The sequence below is a fragment of the Nycticebus coucang genome, chromosome 18, assembly GCF_027406575.1.
Source record: "Nycticebus coucang isolate mNycCou1 chromosome 18, mNycCou1.pri, whole genome shotgun sequence".
Lineage (NCBI taxonomy): Eukaryota > Metazoa > Chordata > Mammalia > Primates > Lorisidae > Nycticebus > Nycticebus coucang.
In genome coordinates this window covers 31,595,258-31,608,883 of record NC_069797.1, presented here as the reverse complement: position 1 = coordinate 31,608,883, position 13,626 = coordinate 31,595,258, and the positions used below count along the sequence as shown (strand labels likewise).

The 13,626-nt window shown below is 37.6% G+C and overlaps 1 protein-coding gene across 1 annotated transcript in view; it reads left to right on the top strand.

Annotated features, from left to right (window-relative positions):
* TAOK1 (TAO kinase 1) overlaps nucleotides 1–12,764 on the top strand; it is a 156,704-nt gene extending 143,940 nt beyond the window's left edge. The window contains exon 20 of the mRNA XM_053570912.1: nucleotides 3,191–12,764. Coding sequence (XP_053426887.1) covers nucleotides 3,191–3,652 — 462 coding nt within the window. The 3' untranslated portion in view covers nucleotides 3,653–12,764. The remainder of the gene's footprint in view (nucleotides 1–3,190) is intronic.
* The last annotated feature ends 862 nt before the right edge of the window (nucleotides 12,765–13,626 follow it).

Sequence of the window (13,626 nt, the reverse complement as noted above, 5' to 3'; positions counted from 1 at the left end):
GGTAGCGTGCTATGGCATCACCACTCACAGCAACCTCCAACTCCTGGGCTTAAGTGATTCTCTTTCCTTAGCCTCCCAAGTAGCTGGGACCAAGGCACCCGCCACAGCACCTGGCTACTTTTTGGTTGTAGCCATCATTGTTGTTTGGTTGGCCTGAGCTAGATTCGAACTCGCTAGCTCAGGTGTATGTGGCTGGCACCTTAGCCACTTGAGCCACAGGCATCGAGCTAGTAGTCCCACTTTTAAGTGATATCAGTGTTGATCCATGCATTCAGGTATTATTAGTCTAATCATCTATAAAACTTGTTCTCCAACAGTTTTTTTATTAAATGTATTTAATGTATTAAATGTATTTATTTATTTATGTGTATACATATATTTATATACATAATTTTTTTTACGTAAACAATCAACTGGAGGCCAGGTGCTGTGGCTCACACCTGTTGTAATCTTAGCATTCTGGGAGGCTGAGGCAGGTGGATTGAGCTCACAGGTTCAAGACCAGCCTGAGCATGAGCAAGACCCCCGTCTCTAAAAATAGCCGGGCATTGTGGCCGATGCCTGTAGTCCCACCTACTTGGAAGGCTGAGGCAAAAGAATCACTTGAGCCCAAGAGTTTGAGGTTGTTGTGATCTGTGACGCCATAGCACTCTACTGAGGACAGTAAAGTGAGACTCTGTCTCAAACCCCCCGCCCCCCCAAACAACAACAACAACAACAACAACAACAACAACAAAAATACATAGGCTCGGTGCCTGTAGCACAGTGGTTACAGTGCCAGGCAGATACACGGAAGGTGGTCGGTTTGAACCCGGCCCAGGCCAACTAAACAACAATGACAACTGCAACAAAAAATAGCTGGGCTTTGTGGTGAGAGTCTGTTGTCCCAACTACTTGGATCCCAAGAATTTGAAGTTGATGACACAGCACTCTACCAAGGGCTATGGACATAGTGAGACTCTGTCTCAAAAAAAAAAAGTACATAAACAATCAACTATATTCATTTTTAATGGCTTCCAGTTTTCCAGAACTGAACTATGTACAGTTTCCTAACCTAACTTTTAATGAGGTTATCATAGTTTTTTCTTTTTTCCACTTAAGGATTTGGTGCATCTGAAATATATTTTGGTATATGTTGTAAAATGGTGTTCCATTTTTGTTTCTTTCCAGATAGTTGGCCAATTATGCTCTTATTTGCTTTTGGGTTTTTTGGTTGCTTTTTTTTTTTTTTTTGAGACAGTTTTACTCTGTTGCCCTCGGTAGAGTGCATGGCATCACAGCTCACAGCAACCTCAAACTCTTGGGCTTAAGAGGTTCTCTTGCCTCAGCCTCCCAAGGAGCTGGGACTACAGATGCTTGCCACAATGCCTGGCTTTTGTTTTATTGCAGTTGTAATTGTTGTCATTGTAGAACATATATATACATTGTAGAACCTGGCCCGGGCCGGGTTCTAACCTGCCAGCCTCGGTACATTTAACTGACACCATAACCACTGTGCCACAGGTGCCGAGTCTATGCTGTTATTTGTTAACAATTCATCTTTTCCCATGGAGTTAACTACTGCCATTAAAGACATACAAATTAGGGTCTGGGCACAGTGGCTCAGGCTTGTAATTCTAACACTCTGGGAGGCCCAAACCAGTGGATGGCCTGAACTCAAGAGTTCAAGACTGGCTTAAAAAAGAAAAAGACCCTATCTCTGCTAAAAAGAGAAAAACTAGCTGGGAGTGGTAACAGGTGCCTCTAGTCTCCCCTTCTTAGGAGGCAGAAGCAAGAAGATTGCTTGAGCCCAGGAGTTTGAAGTTGTTGTGAGCTATGATGATGCCAGCACACTATGCCCAAGATGACAAAGCAAAACTCTGTTTAAAAAAAAAAAAAAAGACGTACAAATTAGGCTGGAGGAGGTAGATCACATCTGTAATCCTAGCACTCTGGGAAGCTGAGGCTAGAGGATCTCTTGAGCTTAGGAATTTGAGCAAGACCCCATCTCTACTACACCTAGAAAAAATTAGGATTCGATGGCACATGCTTGTATTCCCAGCTACTGGGAGGCTGAGGCAGAAGGATTGCTGGAGTGCAGAAGTGTGAGGTTATAGTGAGCTAGGATGATGCCACTGCACTGTAGCCAGGTGATAGAGTAAGACTCTGTCTTAAAAAAAAAAAAAAAAAAAAACGCTGGGCGCGGTGGCTCACACCTGTAATCCTAGCACTGTGGGAGGCTAAGGAGGAAGAATTGCTTGAGCTCAGGAGTTCCAGCGACAGTGAGAGCCCGACTCATGAAAAAAATGGAAAAACCCAGCCAGGCCTCATGGTGAGTGCCTGTAATCCCTGCGGCTTCCGGAGGCTGAGGCAGCTGGGTGCCCGCAGCCCGAGGCTGAGGTTGCAGTGAGCTACCACGCCCACTGCACTCTGCTTAGGGGCATAGGGTGGGACACTATCTCAAAAAAAAAAAAAAAGAAATAAAATTTTTTAGCCAGGCGTTGTGGCGGGCGCCTGTAGTCCCAGCTGCTCGGGAGGCTGAGGCAGGAGAATCGCGTAAGCCCAAGAGTTAGAGGTTGCTGTGAGCCGTGTGACGCCACGGCACTCTACCCGAGGGCAGTACAGTGAGACTCTTGTCTCTACAGAAAAAAAAAAAAAAAGAAATAAAATTTTTAAAAAAGCAACAAGATAAAATAAAAAAGCCAAAAAAAAAAAAAAACCCCTACATATTGGGGTATTAATTATATTTCTGTTTCATTAATCTATTTTTCTATTCCTCTACCAATATTTATTTTATTAGAGTGACATATGGTATGTACCTGATAAGACTGATTTTCTTTTACCCTTTTGTGTTTTCCAGTGTTTTGCCTAATGGATTTAGCAGCCATTGATGATAATTGCATTGATATGTTATTTCTTTTTTTTTTTTTCTCTCTTATTTCTTTTTTTTGTTAAATCATAACTGTGTACATTAGTGCATTCAAGGGGTACAATGTGCGGGTTTCATGATATGTTATTTCAATGGATTTTATTACCTTGATTTTACACATTTAAAAATATAAATTATACTGATTCTTAGAGTACATCTCTTGATTTTTAAATGTATATCTACAAAAGAGCCATTGCAAAGCTGAATAATTGCTTCCTAAATTTTAGATTTTTAAAAAATAAATTGATTTTATTTTTCCTTCCTTTACCCAACCTCCAACAGATTGAAGAAGAGATGTTGGCTTTGCAAAATGAACGCACAGAACGAATACGAAGCCTACTGGAGCGCCAAGCGAGAGAAATTGAAGCTTTTGACTCTGAAAGCATGAGACTAGGTTTTAGTAACATGGTTCTTTCTAATCTCTCCCCTGAGGCATTCAGCCACAGCTACCCAGGAGCTTCTAGTTGGTCTCACAATCCTACTGGGGGTCCAGGACCTCACTGGGGTCATCCCATGGGTGGCCCACCACAAGCTTGGGGCCATCCAATGCAAGGTGGACCCCAGCCATGGGGTCACCCCTCGGGGCCAATGCAAGGGGTACCTCGAGGTAGCAGTATGGGAGTCCGCAATAGCCCCCAGGCTCTAAGGCGGACAGCTTCTGGGGGACGGACAGAGCAGGGCATGAGCAGAAGCACGAGTGTCACTTCACAAATATCCAATGGGTCACACATGTCTTATACATAACTTAATAATTGAGAGTGGCAATTCCACTGGAGCTGTCTGCCAAAAGAAACTGCCTACAGACATCGTCACAGCAGCTTCCTTACTTGGGTACTACAGTGTGGGAGCTAAGTGCATATGGTATATTTTATTCATTTTTGTAAAGCGTTCTGTTTTGTGTTTACTAATTGGGATGTCATAGTATTTGGCTGCCAGGTTTTTGTTTTTTTTTTTAACTTTTGGGGAATTTTCAAAAGTAGAATTGATATTAAAAATATGTGTATGTGTATATATATATGCATATATACATACATATACATTTTGTGCATGTGATAAAAAGAAATTGGCAGATAGGGGGTATTTTCTGAATATTGCAAAATAAAATGCAGCAAAGTGGCTGGAGTCATCACTTTTGGGTGTCTGTATTCTAAGAAGTTTTTGAAAAAATCTAATGCCTTTTGTCATATCCAAAATTCTTAATGAGCCACTCACAGCAGGCACCATATACTGAAATAAGTTATTATTGGAACATACCTCTGTATCCTCTGACTAATGTATTTTTTTTAATTAAATTGGTCTGACTTCTCAGTGTCATTTGGAGTAAAAAAAAAAAAAAAGAAGAAGAAGAAGAAATTCATGAACACTAAACGATTGCATTGACTTTTTCCGAAGGTAGAAAACAGCTTAGTTTGTTTTTCTGAATGAATCATAGGTTTGTCGGTGGTTTTTGTCCATTCAATTGTGCCTTCTTTGTGTCATGGTGAGATGGGGGTGCTTAAGGAGATCACAAGTTGTGTGGGGATTACATAACCTGTGAGCCTTCAATGGGAAAGACCAGAAGGGCGAGAAGGGCCCTGATGGGTATGTCCAGCAACAGAGTGAGGAGATAGAGTCTATATATCTAATGTTTTGTTGCTTATACTGTGATATCTCATCCTAGCTAAGCTTTATACTCCCAAGACCCCAAAAAGTACTTTTACTTTGTTTGTACAAAGACATATAGCCAATACAAATCAAATGCCAGAGGTATTTGAATGATGCCATATTTGCAAGATGCCATCTATTGGACTTGTTATCACACTACATAGAAATAATTTGACTATCCCCTTTTGGCTTATGGGATTTCCTGTTTACAGTAGAATAGCCAATTATTTAAATATTTAGTTGCCACAGTGAACCAGGAGTCACTGAGCCAATGACTTTACCAGCTGCTGATTAATCCTCATCACCACTGTAGATTTTGCTGCATGTGCAGGTCTTCTATTTTTAATTGCTGTTTTTGTTACTGCAGTACTTTACAAACTTCTAGTTCATTGAGACTTACAGACCATTTGGCATCATGTTAACATCACACAATAGAAAACACTACTTCTGCATGTCTCAAGCCTCAGTGCTATAGTACTACTGAAAAGGAACTAGTAAGTTTGGCCAATCAAAAAAAAATAATAATAATAAAGTAACTTATAGTGGTCAAGGAATCTCTTGACAAAAGCTAACATTTGGGGGGGGGGCATGTTTTGTTTTGTTCTGATGTTTTGTTTTACAATGAAGGATGAACCCAATGCTAAAAGTCAGATGTTACTTGTTATTCCATTGTTTGTATGGAAATTGAGTTGGAGGTGGTTGGGGAGCTGTGAATATGACTTGAAGGAAAAAAAAATGTCCTTTTCAGCAATAGATGAGAGTTTCTACAAGTTACTGTCCTGCTCCCTTCCCAGTTAGTTGTCTTGAAGAACTTTTGCTGCTAACTCTGGATCCAGCTTTTCATGTAGTCAGAGGGTTCCAAGGTAGTACTCTCTTTAGTCCCTCTCAACCATACTCTTCGCCTAGACCAAACTAATGACCAAATAATAATCGATCACTGTTGAAGTATTGTTTTTCTTAACCAAATTTCAAGTCTTCCCCAGGTATGTCTGTCCCCATGAATCCTCACCTTCAGGAATTTCCAACATTCATTTGAAGGTAATCAGAAGAAAAATTCGTGTTTTAATATAAATCTTTTTAAAACCAATAGATTTCCCAAACAATTTTAGGCAGTGTTTCAAGTAGCACTCAGATGTATTATCCTCTTGGCCAAGTTCCAGATCACTACTTTTAGATAAACATGAAATGTACTTGTCATACCTAATGAAAGGGGCTTTTATTCTTGTCACAATCTTTTTGCATTCAAATATTATATACAGTATTTCAAACAAATTGAGAAGTCTACCTATTGGAAGAAAATAAGAGCTTTCAAATTTAATAAAATATCAATAATATAATAGAATTTGATACGTTAAAAAATTATTCATAAATCTGGCCCCTCTGTGCTACCGAAAAGGGGTAGAATAGGGAAGCAGATTAGTTTTGTATACAAAACTCCTTAAAGCCCAAAACTATTGCTGATACAGTTTAAAATCTAGTTGTAGACTTAAATTAGACAAGTCACTGAGTCCATTCAGATCATACATATCCATGAAAGAATGATTGAATACTGACTCCAAATGTTTATCCAATAAGGCTTTGTATCCATTTTGTTTGGCAACTGGTTTTACATGGAGGTCATGATTACACCTGGATTATTCCATTAAGTTAATTGTAATTAAAATATACATATATAATTTCCAGAAATGATTTCAAATTCATTAATTTGTGTGTGTTTGTGAGATTTAGCATCTGAGGAAACTAATACATAGTAGGAAACATCAGAGTAAAAGCTTATAGCAGAAAATTCTGAAAGCTTTTGACACACCCTAAGAAGGAGCAAGCACTTCTGAATCAGTGTGCAAATGTCAACATTTGATCAAGTTAACTCTACCTCCTTCCTAGCAGTCACTCATTACATATGTGTTTAAGAAAATTAAAAGTACGGGAAATTTCTCTAGCATATCAGAAATCATAAATGCTATATCTGGTATCCAGAGCCTGGCAGTAAAATATTTCTTATGTTCACTCACTCTCTTTTTGGTTAGCATTTTTAAAATGCAAAGCCTCATACCTTATTATATATTTTTCCAAATTGGGTTCCCTTCCCTTTGCACATATTTTTTTCTTCCCCCTATTAAAGTCAGCTCTAACCCCAAATTACAATATCTAAAAGTATTTTCATTATATAAATGTTAGCTGAAAAATGTGTTTATTATTTTTATTCAGAGCTGCCATTCTTACTAGTCATTTTTATACATGGAGATAAAAGAGTTCTGTATTTGAAGCCAACACCCATAGTTGTAAGATACTTAGTACTCTAGGTCAAAGATTTATTGGTAAATCGAACTATTTTGGCTGCCTAGACATCAAACACCATTTAATACACTAAAGAAACTGTCCTGGATACTCCCTTCCATTTCCACCAGTTTTTTTCATCCCTTTTTCAAAAACTGAAAGCTCTATGAGTGTCTTTTTCAGACCATAAGCCAGACTTTAGTGACTTTCTACTTCCCTAAGTACTAAGTGTCTGGTATTTTAAACTTTTATAGAATACATTGTGTTGGACACTGGAATAATACTATTTATTTTCACCTGTGAAAAATCACTTTGTTGTACTTGAAACACCTCCTTTGCATTTCTCCATTTGTGCCATTCACTAGTGGAAATAAATTGTATTATACCATTATCTACTGGCTTTTTAAAACTATGTTAAATATGCACATTTTTGGTATAGCTAATATCATTTGTATGTATATATTGTATATACATATGAGTGTATGTGTGTATAGATAGATGGATGTAACCATATTGTACATTTCCATCAGGGCACTTAAGGTTCTGGGGTTTTTTGTGTGTTTTTTTTGTTGTTGTTTGTTTGTTTGTTTTGGTTTTGTTATTTCAGTCCTCAGTTAAGGCAAGAATGCATGTGTTTCTTAAGAATGAGTACTCTGGGTTGATATTTATGAGAAGGTAGTCACTAGATGCAATCATTTCCTTTTTAATCCCCTCTTAGCACTTGGGTGAGTGGAAAGTTAGGTAAAATATGGAATTTTAAGTTGCAATGCAGTAAAATAGTGCCAGAGAGGGAAGCCAGTTAGTGTTTCAGTGAGTTGGTGTTGTGACACAACAAAAGATAAAGGATGTAGAGAGTGAACCATGGAAAGTAAGAACACTGATCGTGTTTCCTCTGCAGAGATGATAAAAAGAATCAATAAATCACACAATCTTTTTTTTTTTTTTTTGTAGAGACAGAGTCTCACTGTACCGCCCTCGGTAGAGTGCCGTGGCCTCACACGGCTCACAGCAACCTCTAACTCTTGGGCTTACGCGATTCTCTTGCCTCAGCCTCCCGAGCAGCTGGGACTACAGGCGCCCGCCACAACGCCCGGCTGTTTTTTTGTTGCCGTTTGGCCGGGGCTGGGTTTGAACCCGCCACCCTCGGCATATGGGGCCGGCGCCCTACTCACTGAGCTACTGGCGCCGCAAATCACACAATCTTTATATAGATTCCATGTGTATTTCTTTAGTAGTGATGCCATTGATCCTCCTAACTTTTTTTTACTACGTTAATACTAATAACTGTATTCTGCTGAGGATCAGAGCAGCCAAGAAAGGAATTGCTGCCAAAGGATCTAAGTTTCTCCTAAACTGTAAAATCAACAGGAAATGGCCACCTTTTGGTGGGGTATTTGGTATTGGTGTGAGGGGCTTTCTCCCTTTAGCTGCCTCTTCTTGCTTGCTAATAGTAAGTTCTTTGTGCACCTTCCACCCCCCTGAGCCACTACTCTTCAAGCAGAAGTTTGGCCCAATACAGCAACCCTTTCCTTGAGGTTTATGTGGTCCTGAATTTTGTCCCATGCTCACAATGTGAAATGTCTTATTGTGTATTCAAGTCAGAAAATAATATATTTAAGGTGTATAAATGTGAATCTCCTGTAGTGATGGAAGATGAGGTTCTCATTCCTTATATAGAAAGCACCTTCTCTAAGAGCAGTGTCAAAACTTGGGCTATCATCTTTGAGCTATTTACCAAATAGACCATTATTAAAGAAAAACAAATTCTCTTATTTCATTTTCCCCCATTGAACATGATAGTACCCCCAACCAGATTGTAGCATTGCCTTTTAAAAGGTACTCACTCACTCTTAATTGTTAAGAACTGGAAATTTCTCATCCTCAGATTCCTTAAAGGATGAAAAATATGCTGTACACTTAGCAGACTTGCCTCTTGTATGTAAGGACTACTGATTGAAGTCTGTGTTGCTGTGTCTGGTTATGTTGTCTGCACTTTTACTACAGTAGGTCTGTGTTGGAAATGACTTAATTTGTAAAGAATCGAGTTTTATTAAACACTGTCTAGAAAAAGAAAGTGAAGCTGAGAACTCTTATTGTGGATTTATATTTTCTACTGAATTCTGGTAGCCCTGTTTAAAGACATGTTGATTAATTTTTTCCTCCTTGTTTATAGTCACATTTCCAAAACTTCACTCATATAAGGGAAGAGAACCCATGTGGCTTAATCGCAGTATTCAGATCATAAGAAATAACATGAGTTAGTATGCACCTTATCTGCATGTTTTGGGTTTTTAAACTTGCACTTCCATCCACCCAAAGGTAGATTATCTTTTAAAGAAAATAAAGGCAGAGAATTAAAACTGGGGAGCCACTTACTGTATCACCATCCCTGTCAGGTATTTCCAAGCAATCTAAACTTGTTGAAGTTTTAGACATTTGTGTGTGTGTGTGTTTGGTTGTATTGGTTTTTGTTTTTAAATATACAAGGGGTTCTTCTTTTAATAGAGAAAAAGGTTAATCCTCACTGAAACATCAGGATGCCCACTGGATATACTCATCTGAACATCTATAGGTAGTTTGTCATGAAAAATGGAGAGAAGTTGAGACTTCTGAATGAATGAAAAAGGGTATCTTAATGCTCAAGAATTCTCCCCAAAGTACGGGTAATTCAACCTGCACAGTTTTCTTTCACTCATAGTTTTTAGCAGTTGTGAGTGAAAAATCATGTAATTATCTGTAAATATGTAGCTAACAAATTGACCTAGTTTCTGTATTTTTTTGTTTTTGTACTAAAGTTTATAGGTCTGTGCCAGCTAGAGAGGAGTTGCTGTCATTACCAGTTGTGGTCCTAGCCTCTAACCCTGAAACCATCTTAGGTGATATTTTTAGAATTAATGCTTAAATGTTGTTAAACAGGAGAAAATGAAGCTTAATCATTGGTCAAGTTTGAAATCTTTTTAAGTGAAATTTTAATATAAATGATCACACATCCTCAATCATGAATGAGGTAGGGAGCCCCCCTCCCCCAGTGGCCATGTTTACAGAATTGTATTTTGTCTATAAAGTGCAAGTGTTTTAATGTTTATGTAAATTATGCAGGTGATAACATTATGGTTTGGAACTATTTATTGGGCTCTTTAACTGAATTTTCAAATAAAATGAACTTGTGCTATTGCAGGCATATTAATCCATTTCTGGAACATTTCTCCTATTTCTCGAATTCCATATGTTCCTTTGTTATTACCCCCACTTAACCTCCCTTTCTCTGATATGCCTTGTAGCCAAAGTATTGAAGACTGGTGAACATAGATGAGGGAAATATATTTCTTAGAAATCCATGAACCCTCAATTGTATGCTTTCAGTACTTGTGTTACATGTTTCTATGGCAACGCTGAGGTCAGTGGTTTAGAAATGAGATACCCTTGTTAATGAAAATGTGCACTCTTTGCTTTTGCATGGCTTGGCTTAGTGTCCAAGGTATATTAGGGCCACATAAGAGCATGAAGACCAGTTATATGGGAACAGGTTTCTTTCAGTGGCACATTTTCTTTTTTCCTAAGCCCCAAATACATTACCTAGGCATGAACATTATCGTTAGTATAAGTTGCACATGGTTATGAAGTGAATTATGTGATTCAAAAGGATATAACTGCCTAACATTTACAGATTCTGGCTGGTCTTTGTGACCATTTGGCACATATCTAAAAACCTGGGAGATTATTAGAACCCTTCTAACCCTTTTTCTTTTTCTTTTTGTGGTCATTGACAAGTATATGTATAATTTATCAAGATGTTGGCTGCTCCTGGTGTATTGCCAGACAGCTGTCTTTTGGTGTCAATTCCAAATGTGGTGATGTCCTTTCTTGCATTTCATACTATCAAAAAACCACTACCGCTTCATCCTAATAGCATTTTATACCTTTCATTATACGTTAAATGGGAACTGTGCCTACTTAAGAGTGCCCCCTCCAATTAATTACACGTGTCCCCAAAATCCAAGCCAGACAGACAAGGGAAAACCTTCCTTAAAAGTCCACTTAAGGCCAGTAATTTATCTAAAAAGGTGTTTTATCATTACCTTGGCATTCATTATATGAACCTGTTACGAGTTGCGAGTGGTTTCATAGGGTAAAATGCAAGTGAAGGGAGGGATGTTCGGGGTTCCTGTTAGGAGATAATCTTATTGTACCTTTCCTTTTAAGGTCCATCTTTGCTAGAACAGAAAAATCTCCAAATTTGTGGGGGTTTTTTTAATAGGGAAATTTTTTACAAAATTTCTGATGTTTCTGGTGTTCTGATGTAAATAACACTTACAATGCATATAATGTCCCCAGACTGTTCCAACCTGATAATTTGTAAATGCTTTAGAGTTTTTTAAATTAACACTTGTGTTGCTAAATCCTATTTATGTAAGTCTGCTAAAGTTTTTAACCCAACTTAAAACTTCAGACAAACATTTAAATAATGGATGGGTTACTATGAGCAATTTAGCTTTCAGAACCCCCTTGTTTTAGTATATGAAAAGGTCTAATGCGCATTAATGAGGTTGGAGGGACTATGAGAAATATGTATAGTGTATATTTTAAAACAGCTTTGCTTGTATTGTGAAGATTTAAAAACAAACTTGAGATTTTTAACGTAACTATTAACACAGTTTTAACATAAGTTATCCCACTGGGTTTAAGAGCATCTTGAATGTATAATCCTTTTTGTAACCCAGGTTGGTTTCTGCTTTTACCAGTCACCCAAACATTATTTATGTTTTTAGTTTTATGTACTCATTTCTCTTTGTTTTCCTCAAACAGCATGATTTTTTTTGCACATGTAGAAATTTTTTAAAAGGAAGAAATTAATACATCATTTTCTCTGGATTTTCTTCGCTCTTCTCTTTCTTTCTACTAACCCCTTCCTTAAAGGCCATATCACTCCATTTGCATTATTTGTGCAAATGCCAGGGGTTGGTTTTTATTTTTATTTTTGCTATTTAACTAAAAAAAGAAAATGCTTCAGTCAATTGCTTTTTTATTTAAAAAAAAAAAAAGAAAAGAAAAAAAGCTGTAACCTTATCATTTCCGAGTAGACCATTGGAGATGAATGCACACCTGTAATGGCCAAGGACCAGCTTTGGTGGCTAAAGGGAATATTTTAACTAAGCAAGAGGTTCTTTTCTGAAAGTGGTATATATTATCTACAGTCTATTTCAGTTATTCCCACAAGTCAGGGGTCCAGATAAAATGAGGGTTATCAGCTAACTGATACGTTATCATTGAGGTTCATCAATGAATTTGTACATTTCTAGTTCCCTTTGGTGAAGGGGAAAATGATGATTTTGCAAGACCTAGATTTTGGCTTGGTTTCTTGCCTCCTTTTTTGGCAGCCTCCATCTTCTCATCTCCCAAAGCCCTGGAGCCTGTAGGGTTTTCATAGTGAACAAAAGACTTGTGGTCATTTTAACAGTGGAACTGATTTTTGGATGAGAGAGTATTATGTTGAAAGTGTGGTGTTCTACCACTTTTCCAATGACTAATTTTAAATATACACTGTCCTCTCAATTTTTGGACCAAACAGATGCCCACAGTGGAGGCTTAAGAGTTGCAATGGGAAAGAAGCCTCTCCCTCACTGTCAGCACCAGCTGGTAAAGGTGACTGTACAGATGTGCATTTTCCTTTTGGTAGAAATGGTCCACAGCACTAACTGGTAAGGCTTATTGTACAGTATATTGTCAGTATTCTTCTGGTTCAGCATACCTTATAGTTCATATATAACCTGTATTAATTGTATAGATTGTGCATTTACAGCTGTTACCAAGTTGTCAGAACATAAGAGCGAAAACAAGGTCATATGTAATATTTTGTTTGTAAGTATCCTTTGTATCATAGCAAAGGAAATGTTTAAAGAAAATCAACTGTAATAAAGTAATTTTAGTACACAGAGTGTCTGTTTGATTTTTTTTAAAGCAACAATGTTCCCATAAAGATAAGGCATATTTCTGTGCATGTACTATCTATTGGATAATTACTGAACCTCAGGCACTGTTGTGGATGTTGGGGCTACAAAGTGAATAAGATAAAGGTAAGTGTGAACCAGCAGATAAAAACATAAACCCCCTGGTCTAATTGCCTCACTTCTGTCTGCCCAGAATGAAGTGGCCTCTTGTGTTCTGAATGTGAGGTGATTGTAGTTTAGGTTCTGTTTGATGCAGGCTCTTAAGTTTTATTTCTACATTGTAGTCTATATAACTACAGCTTTTCCTACACATGGACACATAATTGTAGGTAGGTCTTTTGTACCTTGAACATCGCTTCAAAAGGCCTATCTCTCCAGTTTGGAAATCTTCATATTTTAGCCCTTATGGAACAGCAGACCATCTAATCCAGTCCTACTGTTTAAAACATTGTTTAAGGGACATTTTTGTCAAAAGGCTAATTGTGGATTAGGGAGAATGATCATGGGCTTGGATTTATATATTTTTTTAATTTAAAATAGTTTTAAGTATTTTTTAAAGTATGATTTAAATTACGAATCCTATTGAATAGAAGACGGTGGGAAAAATAGCACAGCTTTTTAACTCCTAGAATGTTAATATTGATCTATTTTCAGATTAACTAAAATATAGTTTTTCAGTTTCAAACAACTATTTGGCAGAGCCAAGATTAAATCCAGTATTTCTTATTTCTAGTATTTTCAGTATACTCAACCTGAATTTGGAGGAACTCAAACAGGTTTTTTTAAAAGCATGATTTCTAGGCTCAGTGCCTGTATCTCAAGCAGTCAGGGTGCCAGCCACATACACCG